This window comes from Hemicordylus capensis, chromosome 6 (genome assembly GCF_027244095.1).
Source record: "Hemicordylus capensis ecotype Gifberg chromosome 6, rHemCap1.1.pri, whole genome shotgun sequence".
Classification (NCBI taxonomy): domain Eukaryota; kingdom Metazoa; phylum Chordata; class Lepidosauria; order Squamata; family Cordylidae; genus Hemicordylus; species Hemicordylus capensis.
In genome coordinates, this window is record NC_069662.1 from 92685676 (window position 1) to 92700179 (window position 14504).

Genomic DNA, 14504 nt, shown 5'->3' on the forward strand with positions numbered 1-14504 from the left:
TCAAGGGCGAAACATTACTCAGATTCTGGCTTGCTTTATAGGGAGAGATCACTGGAGATTTTGGTTGTCTTCATAATATTTGCTTTATTTACAAGTTGACAGGGTCAGCATTGGAAAGTTGAAATAATAAAGCACTCCTACAAGCTGCAGTATGTAAGGTTACATCCAGGAATGAGCCACAGATGCAAATGAGCCACAGATGTGGCTTGTTCCTACTCTGCTCACCCCACTCTGGCTACCTTGCTTTTCCTTGTTTTGACTCAATGTCAAATGTTAGAACCGGCTGGTGGATCAGTTGGAGCACTAGAACTGGGTCAAATCAGTTCTGCCCAGTTATGCATGCTTCCAAAGGTGAATCAGGTAAGGATTCCCCTTTAAAAGCAAAGGGGGAACCCTATGGGGTTAGAAAAGGGTGGATGTGGGCAATGGGAGGTCACCTTACATGCCACAGTGGGAGCATGCCTGTGGCAACTCCCCTAGGCCCCACCGGCATTCCCCCTTATCAGTGCAGGCTGCTGGGGGCCCATGCACGGGCCCAAAAACTGGGCCCCCACCAGCCAACACTGATGGTGGGTGAGCACTGGTGGGGCCTAGGGGAGTTGCCGCCATCCACACCCCACTGTAGCGCAGGTGACCTCCCACCCTGCCTGCCCTTTTCCAACCCCGTAGGGTTCCCCCTTTGTTTGTAAAGGAGAATCCTTACCAGATTGCCTTTTGCAAGCATGCACAACCGGCCGAACCAAGCCAAACCCCTGGCCTGGTTCAGCTCTAACTCGGACCAGCCCCCCTTTTTGGAGGGCCAGTCCAGTTTGAGCTCAAACTGGTTCTAATTGAGGTGTTCCTATGTGTCCCTACAACTGTTACAAATTTGGTTCAGATCAGTTAGGTGGTTCACAAGTTAGCCCACTTGAGCTTCAAATATCCACACATCTGCCATCTTTAATCAGGGTGGATGACATCATCACAGACTATGCCATTTAGGTATTGCTATGTGTCCTTTCACCTGTGGCAAATTTGTTTCAAATTGGTTTATTGGTTCATAGGTTAGCCCACTTGCACCTCAAATGTTCATGCATCCACCATCTTGAATTGGGATGGATGACATCATCAGAAACTATGCCATTGACGTGTCCCTATGTGTCATTCACTACAACTATACCCAATTTGGTTCAGAGCAGTTAGGTGGTTCACAAGTTGGTTGTGACTGCTTGGTTCACAAGCAGTTAGGTGGTTCACTTGTGCCTCAAACATTTCTATGTCCACCATATTGAATCAGGATGGATGACATCATCTCAAACCACACCATTGCGATGTTCCTCTGAGTCCCTACAACTGTATCCAATTTGGTTCAGATCAGTTAGGAAGTTCATAAGTTAGCTCACTTGTGCCTCAAACATTTACATGCCCACCATCTTGAATTGGGGTGGTTGACATCGTCTCAAACCACACCGTTAAGGTGTCCCTCTGTGTCCCTACAACTGCACCCAATTTGGTTCGTATTGGTCCAGGTATTGTGAAGTTGAGGGGGGAACACATGGACACGTGTGCACACGGACACACACACAAACACACATACACACAGAGTGTGCTGGATGATCTCATATTACGGATGTGTACGGAACCAGCTGGCCCAGTTCGGTTCGAGTCCAGACCGGACTCGAACCTGACCAGACCAGTTCGGTCCGGCACCCCTTCGACCCCCACCAGTCTGGTCCAGGGGGATTAACAATTTTTAAAAAAATTTTTTAAACCTTTAACCCCTTTGGGGGGCTTCATCTAGTCTGCCGGGGGGGGGGCAGGTGTCCAGAAAGGTTCCCCTTCCCCCCACCGGCCTTGGTCATCACCACCATGGTCCATTTGGCTGCTTTTTTTGGCTCATTTGGGCCTCTGTATTTTGGCACGGTGGCCATTTTGTCTCCCACCGCCCATGTGCAAATGTCCTCTGCGAGGCCTGGCAGGGCCCAGGGCCTCGCAGAGGCCATTTGTGCATGTGCGGTGGCCATTTTTTAAATTATTGGTTTTTTTTTAAAAAAAATGGCTGCTGTGCATGCGCAAATGGCCTCTGCGAGGCCCTGGGCCCTGCCAGGCCTCGCAAAGGCCATTTGTGTATGCACGGCGGTGGACAAAATGGCCAAAATACAGAGGCCCGAATAGGCCGCGGCGGTGATGACTGAGGCCGGTGGGAGGAGGGGGAACCTTCACGGACCCCCCACCCCCATGGCCTAGAAGAAGCCACCTGAAGTGGCTAAAGGTTAAAAAAAATTAAAAAGATGTGAACACACACCCGCCAAACAGTCGGGGGCGGGGGGTTCGGCTTGAGGCTGGACTGAACAGGGGGTGGTTCAGTTTAACCTCAAGCCTTCGAACCAAACCAATTTGACGTCGAACCTTTGAATGTCGAGCCGTTTCCGCACATCCCTTGTTTCCTTAAGGAAAGTAGGCTAAAAATGGCAGCTAAAATGAGTGGAGCTGGAGCACCAGCTACAAGGAAAGGCAAAAGTATTTGGGCAAATGTTTATGAAATTATGCATGGTGTGGAGAAAACGGACTCTCTCACAACATTAGAATTTATATTACTTTAAAAGTGGACTAGGCAAATGCATGGACTAGAGGACTGATACAGTCATGAAGGTTATGTGGGACCTCCATGTTCAGAAGCAGCATACATCTAGAGCTGAAAGGAGAACAGCAAGGGAAAGCTATTGCCTTCATAACCGGCTAGTGCTAATATTTGACTTAATGGAGCTTTGGTCTCATCTAGAGGGCTCTTCTTACATTCTTATATTCTAAAAATCAATGACAAACAACTATATAACACAGAAGCAATCTCAGACAGGGTTGAAAAAGCAATTAAAATTACATCTTTGAAAAAGAAACTCCTCGTCCTAGCTGACAGAAAACATAAACAAATGATGTGAGGTGGTGATCCCTGGGAGAGACTGTTCTACAATATGAATGTAACATTGGGCTGAGTTTTCATTAGACAACTTTTGGCTCAGATTTGGGGGCAGAGTTGAGTTTGGGGCATGACACAGAGGCCAGTTTGGCAATTTGAGGGGGCCAGGATTGGAATTTATGCTGCGTAGGAGTTTTGGAGTGGGAGGACATCATGATGATTGGCAGAAAAGCTCTAACACTACATCTACCACTATCAAAGAGAGATGGCAGAGAGAGAGAGAGAGAGAGAGAGAGAGAGAGAGAGCGCACTGCCACATGCCAGTGGTAAGCTACACCCAGACATTTATGGAGCTTATCTGCCCCTGAAATTACTGAAAGCTATCCTGCCATTTTTGCCCCACTCCCAGTGGTTGCCCCTGGGAATGGGGCAGAAGAAACTGAGGGTCATTTGGATGACCTTCAGTGCTGCTATAGAGTAGACCATGTCCATTCTAGTGTCCCATATGGTATTTATTTCCCTAAAAGCCTTAGCCCCAATTCAACATGAGCAGTTCTGAAAAATAAGCTGCAATCTTGCCAACCACTTGTTTTGCTAGAAGGAGAGAGCAGAGGAGTTAAACATAGCCCTCCCATTCCTTCCTGAATAGCTGTTTGGTACAATGATAGCTTTTATGTGTTTGTTTCCTCAGCTGCTGGATCAACTTGGAAGTTGTTTACTCATCTTCCATATGCATACATGATTCCCCATCTCACTAGTGCTGCACGTGTTGAGTGCTGGCTGATATACGTTCCCCTTAGGAAGAAGTTCTAGTGTTGCCGGGTATCACTGGAAAGGCTACATTTCTGGTGGAATCTGAGGGCCAAACTGCTTGTGATATGGAAGATCCATGATAAGGTCTCTCACCATCGATTTATTTAAAACAATCATACCCCACCTTTTCCAACAAATTGAAAGCAAATTAGTAAAACCATCATAAAATCAAAAGTTAAGTATAAAATACTAAACTACAATGCATCAAAACAATGATGGTCAAAGAGTAAGAGAACAACAGAAGTAAAGGTGAATAGGAGAACCCCATTATTTGTGGGGATTCCATTCTGTGGGCGGGGGACGTCAGATAGTGAATCCATGAATAATGGGACATTAAAGTGAATGCAAATCTGGGGGTTAGGTTTCTGCATCACCCCCAAATGCCCTGCAAATGGACAAAATGAGCCAAATAAAGTGCCCTGCTGTGCTCCACTGCCCGCAAGCAATCCGAAGATGCCCCCCAAAAGTAAAAAATTGGCAGAAAATCACTTTTTTGCCCCATATTTAAAAAAAAGAAATGAGCCATAAAATGGCCTCCGAAGTCCAAATGGTGCCTGGAAATTTATTATTATTTATTTTATTTAATATATTTTTCTACTGCCCAAAACTTACGTGTCTGGGTGGTTTACAACCAGATAAAAACAAAGATAAAACATTATTTAAAAACAAAAAATTTAAAACCGCAATTTAAAAAACAATTTTAAAAAATGTTTCCCCCTTGTCCTCTGTTTTAATCAGAATAGGCTCCAAAGCCTCGCTTTGGCACTTTCCACCCTTGAATGCTGAGTTCGCCAGTTTACTCCTCGACTTGGTCAACTTTTCAATTTTTAAGCTACAGCACCCTATGAACGGTGACATCCAATGCCATAGCTCTGGCTGAAATCTGAGTAGCATTGAGAGAAGAATCAGCCATGAAGGCTGCTGCCTTCCCTAGCTTATTCAGCCCCTGGCATAGCTTGGGGAGTTCAGGTGGAACCAGTGGCAGCAGCTCTTTGACCCATAAGACCGATGCCCAGGCAAAACCTGAATTTGTCACGGAGGCACGCATAGTAAGAGCTGTTGCCTCATGTGACCTGCTTCAGGCAGCATCACATTTCTTTTCATCAGGGTTCTTGAGCACCACATCCCTGGGGAGAACTGTAATAATTAAATAATAATAATAATAATAATAAAACAACTATAATAATAAATAAATAAACTGCTGCCGTCACCAGAGCTGCCACCTCAGCATCTATGGGAGGCACCTCAAGCTTCTCCATAACAGATTTGGCCAAGGTATAAATCTTCTGAAATGAGCTCTGCAGTAATTTCTGGCCACCCCTGACTCATGAATATGCAGGTTTAACACTTTTTCTGCTCCCCCGCCCACATATACAGAGGTTAACCGGCCCAAGATCTTATATAGTGGGATGATGAGGGAGGAAGATGGTCCTTCAAGTACCCATTTAGGGTTTTAAAGGTCATAACCAGCACTTTGAATAACTTACAAAGCAAAATAGAAACCAGCAACTGCACCCGCACAGATGTTATGCAGTCAAATAGTCTCTTCCCTGTCTACAGCTGCATTTTGCACCAGCTGTAGCTTCCGAAGGATCTTCAAGGGTAGCCCCATATAGAGCGCATTATAGTAATCCAAATGAGATGTAACCAAGTGTGGATAACCAAAGCCGGGTTTGCCTGATTAAAAACCACGCACAGCTGGTTGCCCAGCCAAAGCTGGGCAAAGGCTTCATGGCCCATAGCCATCATCTGGCCATCCAGGGACAAAGTGGAGGCAGAAGTACTTCATCCCTAGCTGTGATCCTATTCTTTCAAGGGGAGTATAACCCCATCCCAAACAGTCTGACTTTCCATTAATATATCAGTAGTTTTCCCTGACCATGAGAGCCTCCATCTCACCCAAATTTAATTTCAGCTTGTTAGCCCTCATCCAGGCCTTCGCTAACTCCAAACAACAGTTCAGGACATCCACAGCTTCGCCACATATATCCATGATATCCACATGGATATCATCTGCATGCTGTTGACACACAACACCAAACCCCTATGTGACCTCTCCCAAATGGTTTCATTTAGATATTAAAAGGTATAGGGGACAGGATAGATCCCTACAGGACACCTTAAATCAGAGGCCACAGAATCCAGCAGGGGTCCCTTAGCACCACCTTCTCAAGCCTACCTGTCAGAAAGGACCAGAATCACTGCAAAACAGTCCCCCCCAGAGCCATCCTAGACAGGTGATAGAGACGTGGTATTGAACTACAACCAGTGGTATTGAAAGCCACTGAGGAACCAACAGGGATGCATTGCCCCATCAAGCTCTCAGTGTAGGTCATCCAGTAGAGTGACCAAAGCTCTTTTGGTCTCCAGACTGGCCAAGAAACAGGATTGAAAAGGTTCAATATGATCTGTTTCCTCCAGGAGTCCCTGGACTACTTTTAAGTTTGAAAAGAAACATGGGAGAGGGGAGTGAAGGGCAGTGGTGCTGGTACAGGGGGATGTTTAACCCTTTGCCCTGTGCAATTTTTTTCAGCTGAAAGGTTGGGAAATGAGGTGTGGGGTGGGTGGGTGGAGGCAGGTCTTCCAAGGAGATGGGTTTGATTGGGAAAAGGCAAGGGCAAAAGAGTTAAACAACTTCTCTCCCAGCATCACTGCCATGAGCTCATTCAGGCCTTTCCCCTTTCCCCTTGCCATCTGCTTCTGCTTTTAAGCTTTAAAAATGGAATTGGAATATCGGATCATGTATTTCCTCTAATCAACATACCCTGAGCCAGTTCCTTATTATTATCTGCCCCTGTTAACTAGCTACCCGAACTAATGGAATGGAATAGCAGATAGATAGATACTTTATTTATGGCCAATGGCCAAAACAATGGAATAGCAGAGCATTTAACCCCTGTTAACTGGGCAGAAGGCCGGGTACCTTTTAAAGTGGTAGGGTTCTTCTGCTAGGTAGGTTGTGTTGGGGGAGAGCAATTGTGCCTGTTCAACTGCAGCACAGCATTTCTCCAGTGTACATTGCTGGCCTCCCTTGTGTTTCTTTTTAGTGAGCCTTTTGCTCTCATTCTTTTGTCTGTGTAAAATGCCTTAAGAAATGTTTTATTGAAAAGTGGGATGTAAGTTATTTTTAGCCTGTTTTTCTCAAGAAAAGTAAACTTATGTGATCACCCAGCTTTCTGTGTCCGTGTGTGTCCACGTATGTGTGTGTCCCTCTATCAACTTTGTAGTCTGGACCCATTTGAACCAAATTTGGTACAGTTTTAGGGACGCCTAGGGACACCTCAACAGCATAGTTTGTGATGATGTCATCCACCCCAATTCAAGATGGCAGATGCCTGAATGTTTGAGGTACCAGTGGGCTAACTTGTGGAAATGGTAATTATTAATTAAGATTATAGTGAAAGGAAAGTAGGCAGATAATTCCTTACTAGAACTTATTAATTATTATATAATGAGTTCTTAACATGTAGGGAAGTTCATTTTCTCCCATCAAATGTTGAAGGGTATGTGTACTGTGATGACATGGAGAAACGACTGTTATGCCTCAGAGTCTGCTTCCTGGTGTTGTCGTTAGCAAGATGAGCTCGCCATAAGATTAAAAGCCAACACACTAAGGTTTACAATATCAATTAAAAACTTTTTTTTAAAGAGAAGGTCTGTAACTGCGGAAGCACAGAGCTTCTCTGTGTGACTTGTCTGTACTAAATTGAAAATCATGCTTTGTGTTACAGTTAATAAGCTGATCATTTTGATTATATGCAGCCAACAACTGATACAATCATAGGGACAAATGAAAAATGGATTAATGATTGCTTCTTCTTTTCTTTGCCACATTTTTCTTTGCTATGTGAAAATATGATAATTGAGCTTGTGATATGGAAACTTATCTTTGTCACCCAGCTTTTCTCTGTACAAATAGTAAATCCGTTGTTTCAGAATGCCCTGCTTAATAGCTAATTCTTCATGAACAGGAAATCTTTGTGAAAGATTGTAATTCCTCATTTCCCTCCCACATCCCATTCTTTTGTTTGATTATTTCTTTATTACATGGCCACCCAGTAAAAACCACAAATTAATATTTTCTTACTTTCTTCTGTGCCTGTGATTGTGAAATTGTGTTCCAAGGTTTATGAATGGTTTTTCAAAGAGAAGAACTGAAATGTCAAAAAGAAAAATTAAAACCCTCCCTGAAATTCAATTTCCACAGAGTTGAAGGGCAGAAGCAGCACTGAAGCCTAGCTTCTCAGCCCAGTGTGGACAGAAGGCGAAGAGGAAGTCATTTTCACTTCTTTCCTCTCCCTCCAGAACTTGTTTTTGTTCCCAGGAATATGTCCCTGAGTGCTGCACAACCCTCATGGTCATATTCCTGGCAGCAAAAAGGGGCTTTTGGAGGGAGGGAAAAGATGCAAAAATTGCTTTTCCCTCTCCCTCTGCCTGTACTGGACTATGGAGCAGGCCACTCTGAGGGCGGAGCACTTCTTCTGCCCTCATAGTGCTACAGAAGGTGTTGGCCTGTGTATGTTTCAGTAGTGAACATCCCCTGGGATACATAATCACAAGGGTGTGTTCTAGAACACACCTCAGTTCATGCAGGGTGACTGTAAGGCCTAACAGGTCTTTCAGTACTCTGGGTAAACTATAGCCTAGCCTAGAGCATGGTAGGAGAATCATTTGTAATATCCATAGCAGGTGCTCAGGAGTTCCTCTGCAAACAAGACAATGTGGAAAGGATTTCCTGAGTGCAGAACATTTGAAAACTACTGCATTATTCCAAATAATTGCTGCTTTATAAAATAACATGTGCCATGAAACTGTAAGACTTTACTCCAGGGGCATAGCCACTATTAGGCAACTGGGTTCAAAGAACTCGGGCCACCACACCTCATGGCCCTGGCATGCCAGACATGTCAGACGTGGGGGGTGCTGGTTTAGCTCCCGAGCGGGGCCCCGGGGCCTCGTTCGGGAGTTAAATGGCCGGCGCTGCATTTGCAGCACAGCCAGGAGCAGCTTTTCCCTGCCTTAAAGGCAGGGAGAAGCACTTCTGGCCGCGCTGCGAATGCAGCGCTGGCCCCAATCTAGCTCCCGAACCAGGCTGCACAGCTCCGTTCAGGAGTTCGATGGCCAGCGCTGTGTTCACAGTGCGGCTGGAAGCAGCTCTCCATGCCTTTAAGGCAGGGAAGAGCCGCTCCTGGCTGTGCTGTGAATGCAGCGCTAGCCTGGATCTAACTCCCAAACGGGGCTGCGTGGCCCTGTTCGGGAGCCAGACCACACACCCCGCATTTGACATCAGACGCAGAGGCATGGCTAACCCCCGCGTCTGACATCACGGGCCGCCCCTGGTCTGGCTCCGCTAGTGCTTTCCCCATAATATATGTCTGTGCTTTGCAGCCTATCACGCACTGCATTTATTTCCTTAGTCCACACTTTAAGCAAACAGGGATTGAAACCTTTAAATAAAAGAAAAAAAGATATTTCTTTAAAAACATTTGTTCACATTACACCATTGTCTTCTTTACAGCAATGACATTTTTAAAATCCTTTATCAGAGGTAAATCCTTGATCAGAGGTCCACCAGTTTAGACTAGTCTTGGTGGCCAGATAACAATGTGTGGCCGCAAAGCTCCTTCTCCTCCCCTAGGGGAGTTGGGAAGGGGCTTGGTGGATTGTAAGGGCTGGCTAGGTTTGAGGGGGTCCTTAGCAAGTGCCCTCCAGTGGGATCCTTCTTCCTACATATGTGGGCCACTCTGAGCTTATGAGGGGCCTTATGTTGGAAGTGGGTATTCTTGTAGTTCTTTGTTATTTTCTTTCAAGTTTCACTATGAAGAAATTTCAGTTCCAACTCTAATTCCAGGGTTCCTCTCAAGGAGAAACACTGGAGAATTTGAGAAGTGAAAATTTTCAGGGGGGTCCGGACATCCATATCATAACAATCAAAATAATGGTGGGGCAGGCACTTCTTGATGTTTTTATGCCTTTATCTCCGCAGCAGATGTGGATGCATGTGACCCGTTTATATGCCCATGTGAGGATCAGAATTAAAGTTTCCAATTTGAATTGGCTATGTGGTCTTCCAATTCAAAATAAGTTTCCTATGTTTGCTCTGGAATGATTGCCTTCATGTGTTGCCAGTGGATCATCTCATTTTTGAATGTGTTTACTGTAGAAACAGAAGAAAAGTTCATATTCTTTCAGTACAGTAAGCATCGGTACCTTGCTCTTTGCTGAACCTTCTTTTTTGCTATCCCAACGCCTTCAAAAACTAAGCTGCATTTAGGTTATGTAGAATTGCCATCCAAAACAATGAAAATTTCAAATCTACCACATAGTTATGGGATGCTCATAGCTCAATGGTAACGTTTTACAGATGGAAGCTCCCAGCTTATATCCCTGAGGATGTCCAATTAAATGGATCTCAGATGGTACAATTGGCAAGGTCTTCTGCTTTGGAGGGCTGCTGTCAATCACAGCAGACAATAATGGCCTAGATGGACTAATGGCCTGAAGGTATAAGCTTCTAATATAACTATCAATCTATACTTGAGTTGGAAGAATAGTGGCAGGCTACACTGGAAAGATATCAGTGTATATTGTTCTTAGTTAAAAAGGGAAGCCTCCTTCACAAAACATTTGATGTGTGAAAAAATGACATGTCACCTGACTGCTCTTAAATCTTTTTTTCAGCACTGGTTGACAGAGCTGGAAATCTTTGCGATGATCTTTGCAGCAGCGATCCATGACTATGAGCACACTGGAACCACCAACAACTTTCATATTCAGACACGGTGAGACCATTCAGAATCAATAATCAAGGGTCAAAAACTTACAAAGGAAAAAACTCTGTAGGAATAGCAAGTTACAACATGCACAAATAAAGTGCTAAATATGTGTTAATATCAAACAGAACTTGGAAACTGAGTTTGCAAACGACACATATCTTGAATTTCTAATGTTTGTAGAATTCAGATAATATAAGCACCCTTTGGGTATTGAATATCATCATTTAGTGAAGAGCCTACAATTTACTCAGTGCAGCTGGAGTTGTGCTTCTCATAACCCAAGTATATGCATCAAAACCCAAGTTGTACACTACAAATGTTCAAGTTTATTGTAAATTCACTTGGACCATTTTAAATTGTCAAATGAGGGTGGCATCTTTCTTGCTGCCAAGCATTTAATTATTTGGGATAGCTGATATGGGACTTTTTCATATAAATTATTGGCTGCCATTATCAGGAAAAAATGGAAGTAGCATTGCAATGTGTGATTGTTTAGTACGTGCAGAACAGCCCGACTTTGCAGCAAGACCGGCGTGTTTTTTAAAGCCTTGAAACAGCACAGGCAACTCTGTAATCACCTCGGTTACACTATGCAACATGTAAGTCAATATGCATTGTTTAATTTAGGCTGGAATTAATTATATATAGCTATTGCCAAACATGACCTTCCACCCCCGCATGTTACTGATACCCAGATTCTTTTTGTGTGGTATTTTATTGATATGCACATGTGCTGTTTTACCAATGTGGCACAAAATAAACTTGATATAACTGTATGTACAATCACATCTGGATTGCTTTTTTCTGCAGTATTTAATTAGTTTATACAAAGGCAGATGCACAACTGTGCAACAAACTGTATGTGCACATTTCTCTTTACAAAAAATAAAAAAGGGAGAATGGACAATCCCTTATCTATTGATTCTACTTTGGAAACAAGGTCAGATAATTTGAAACTCCAAAATCTGGGGCAAAATTTGGATGAGAAGAATTTCATAAGCATCCCTAGAGGGACAGGGAAATTCAGGTGATCATGGACACAAGCAGGTTGTAGTGCAGTTATCCAGGGGAAGCGAGGAGTACAATATGCAGCTGCTGATTTTGGTGGCAACTGCATTTACTAGGGATGTGCAGAATGTTCCACTTCCATGCTCAGAACATTCCGCCTCAAAATGGCCCGTTTCAAGTGTTCTGAGCTCAGAGAAGAATGCCCTTCAAATGAAGGGCCTGTTCAAGCTCGGAACGGAAAGGCCCGTTTCAAGTTGGAACATTCCAAGCACAATTTCAGACTCCAAAATGTCGCTCTTCTGGCCTCTACGCATGTTTAGCAGCCATTTGCCACATATGTGCAGAGTCCAGAAGAGCGACATTTTGGAAACCAAAATAGTAGGGGTGTGCATGGAACTGTCTTGCCCAGTTGGGTTCGAGGCTGGACCCGCCTCAAACGGAACCGGGCCAGCTCGGTCCAGCCCCCATCGAACCCCGCCTGGTCCGGTCCAGTGGGGGTCCACAATTTTTTTTTAATTTTTAAAATTAATGCTAAATACCTGTAGCCCCTTTGGGGGGCTTGTTGTAGGTCACAGGGGGGTCAGTGAGGATCCTCTCTCCCCCCACCGGCCTCCCTCATCAACACTGCAGCCGGGTAAATGTAGTATTTTTGGCCCTTTCGGGCCTCCGTGAAGGTGAGTGGCAGCCATTTTGGCCACTGCCACACATGCACAAATGCCCTCTGTGAGGCTGTAGGCCAGGCCTTGCAGAGCGCATTTGCACATGCACGGCAGTGGCCAAAATGACCACCGCTTGCTTTTACGGAGGCCCGAAAGGGCCAAAAATACTACATTTACCCGGCCGCGGCGGTGATGAGGGAGGCCAGCGCGTGGAGGGGGAACCCTCGCGGACCCCTCTGTGGCCTACAGCAAGCCCCCCAAAGGGGCTACAGGTATTTAGCATTAATTTATTTTAATTTTTTTTAAAGCATGGACCTGTCCAGCGGTTCGGTTCTGGTCCGGATGGAACGGGGGGTGGGGTTTGGTTCGATTCCAAACCCCTGAACCTCCAGACCAAACTGCTGGATCAGTTTTGCACATCCCTACAAAATAGCGCTCAGAACACTCAAAACATTCTGAGTCAGAATACATATACAAATGGGGTTGTTCTGTCAGAACATCCGGCTCAGCTGGCTGTTCCAGTGGATCATTCCGAGCTCAGAACAGAACGCTAAATCTGTTTTGTGCACATCTTTAGCATTTACATGTAACATCTACTTCTGACCTTAAATTGAATGTTAATGTTATTTAGGAGAAACTTTCCACAGGAGAAGATATAAACAAAACTGGTACTAAATAAAAGGTGGAAAATCTAAATATGGGCAGCTTCTTATTACATGAAACATGCATTTCAGGAGTTGGGTGGCAAAGCCAGCTTCCAAAGTGTGTGGGGGCAAATATGTTGGTATTGGGCATTTTGTGTGAAGTTGGAAATGTTGGATGGAGAAGGTCAGGACCCCACCACCACTCAACATTGTCAAGTCAGCTTCAAATGTTGGTTACAAATGTTGGGTTGACAGAAGGATCCCAACATTCCACCCCCGACATTTCCAGCTTCACACAACATACCCAAGATTGGCATATCTCATCCCCAACATACCACTGAACTCCAAGACATCATCTTTTTAATTGTGAGATGCTGCCCTATTTGACACCTACTTTGTTATCCTTGACAGGATGCTCTGAATTAAAATTCACAGTTGTTTCTGAAAGTGGAAAGCTAAGTGTGGTTGATTTCTCTCTCTTAAAAAATAAGGTAAAATGTTTAAATCAGAAGGAACTGAAAGATGTCCAATTTGCTGCAGCTGACAAACCTGGAACTAATAACAAAGATAATTTTCCATATTTTAGTGTCATATTTTAGATTTTGAATATGTCAGTAAGAATTGTGAGCTGATTAAGAACTGAGTAACAGCCTCATGATTTCATCCTAATTAGTATTTGTATAGCACTTACCACCCTCATATCTTTTAACAGCTGTTTATGTAGAGCTTCAACAATTGGATGTCCTTGGTATAAGTCATTTGCTTTGAGGTGATTGTTTATTAGTAAGTAAGACATTACTTATGAGTGACTTAAAATTAATGGATTAATTAATATCATATGAAAAAAAATATTGTGTGTTTTAGATGAACTTGTGAACAACCTGCTTCCATTTATTTGTTACTGGAATATAAACTGTGAAAAAATAATTTTGGAAAGACATATTATGTCAACTTTTTAAGTGGAAAACATTTATACAAAATTAAATCTCCAAAGTGGCTTCCTATAAAGTTGTATATTTTGCCAGTCATCCTACTAGTTTCATTCCACTTCTCTGCTCTCTTCAGTTCTGAAAGTGAACAGCTTCAAGGTGCTAGTACCAGCTGAGCAGTGAGAAAGTTGCAGAAGTAGACCAAAGACTAGCAGCCAAAAGAGCTCAGAATGGACCAGAGGACTGTACCGTACCAGAAGCAGTTATGGGGTTGTTTTCAGACAAGATAGGAGGCCACAGATGAGAGAGAGAACGAACGAATGAAAATAAATAACATAAATGGCAATAAGCAAAAGAAAAGGAAAACCAAACCAAGTTTGGAGAATTTCACTTAAGTCAGCACTAAGTCAGTTTAGATCCAGCCCATAAACTGTTAGCCATGACTAAGTCTCATTGAAATGAATGGGACTTGGTTAGTCATGGCTAGCCTGTCTCACTCTTTTCAGTGATATTCAGTCACTGAAGTCAGTCACAATAATATTCAGATATTCTTGGATGCTGCCCAATAAGCTGAAAAAGGTTAGGAGAAGGATTAGTCAAGAGAACAGTAGGGAGGGAGGGAGTGTGTTCAGCTCAAATGTTACCCTGCCCAAGTGGAGACAAAACAAACAAAAAACCCTGCAGTTTTTGCTTCCTGTGATTAGAATGATACAGGAGATTCACATTTATAGATCTTACCTCTGGCTACGGAAAAAATTGTCATGTGGAATGCTTTATCA

The 14504-nt window shown here is 43.8% G+C and overlaps 1 protein-coding gene and 1 long non-coding RNA gene across 7 annotated transcripts in view; one reads left to right on the plus strand and one right to left on the minus strand.

The window, feature by feature from the left end:
* The window catches only part of PDE1C (phosphodiesterase 1C), a 427197-nt gene that overhangs the window by 318885 nt on the left and 93808 nt on the right, over nt 1-14504 (plus strand). For all 5 annotated transcript variants that reach the window (XR_008310343.1, XM_053265118.1, XM_053265119.1 and 2 more), the window contains one exon: nt 10391-10491. Coding sequence is in view for 4 of the 5 variants with exons in the window: in XM_053265118.1 (XP_053121093.1) it covers nt 10391-10491 (101 nt within the window). In the remaining variant the exon portion in view is untranslated. The remainder of the gene's footprint in view (nt 1-10390; nt 10492-14504) is intronic.
* LOC128331564 (uncharacterized) overlaps nt 1-14504 on the minus strand; it is a 136975-nt gene that overhangs the window by 67945 nt on the left and 54526 nt on the right. The window lies entirely within an intron of this gene.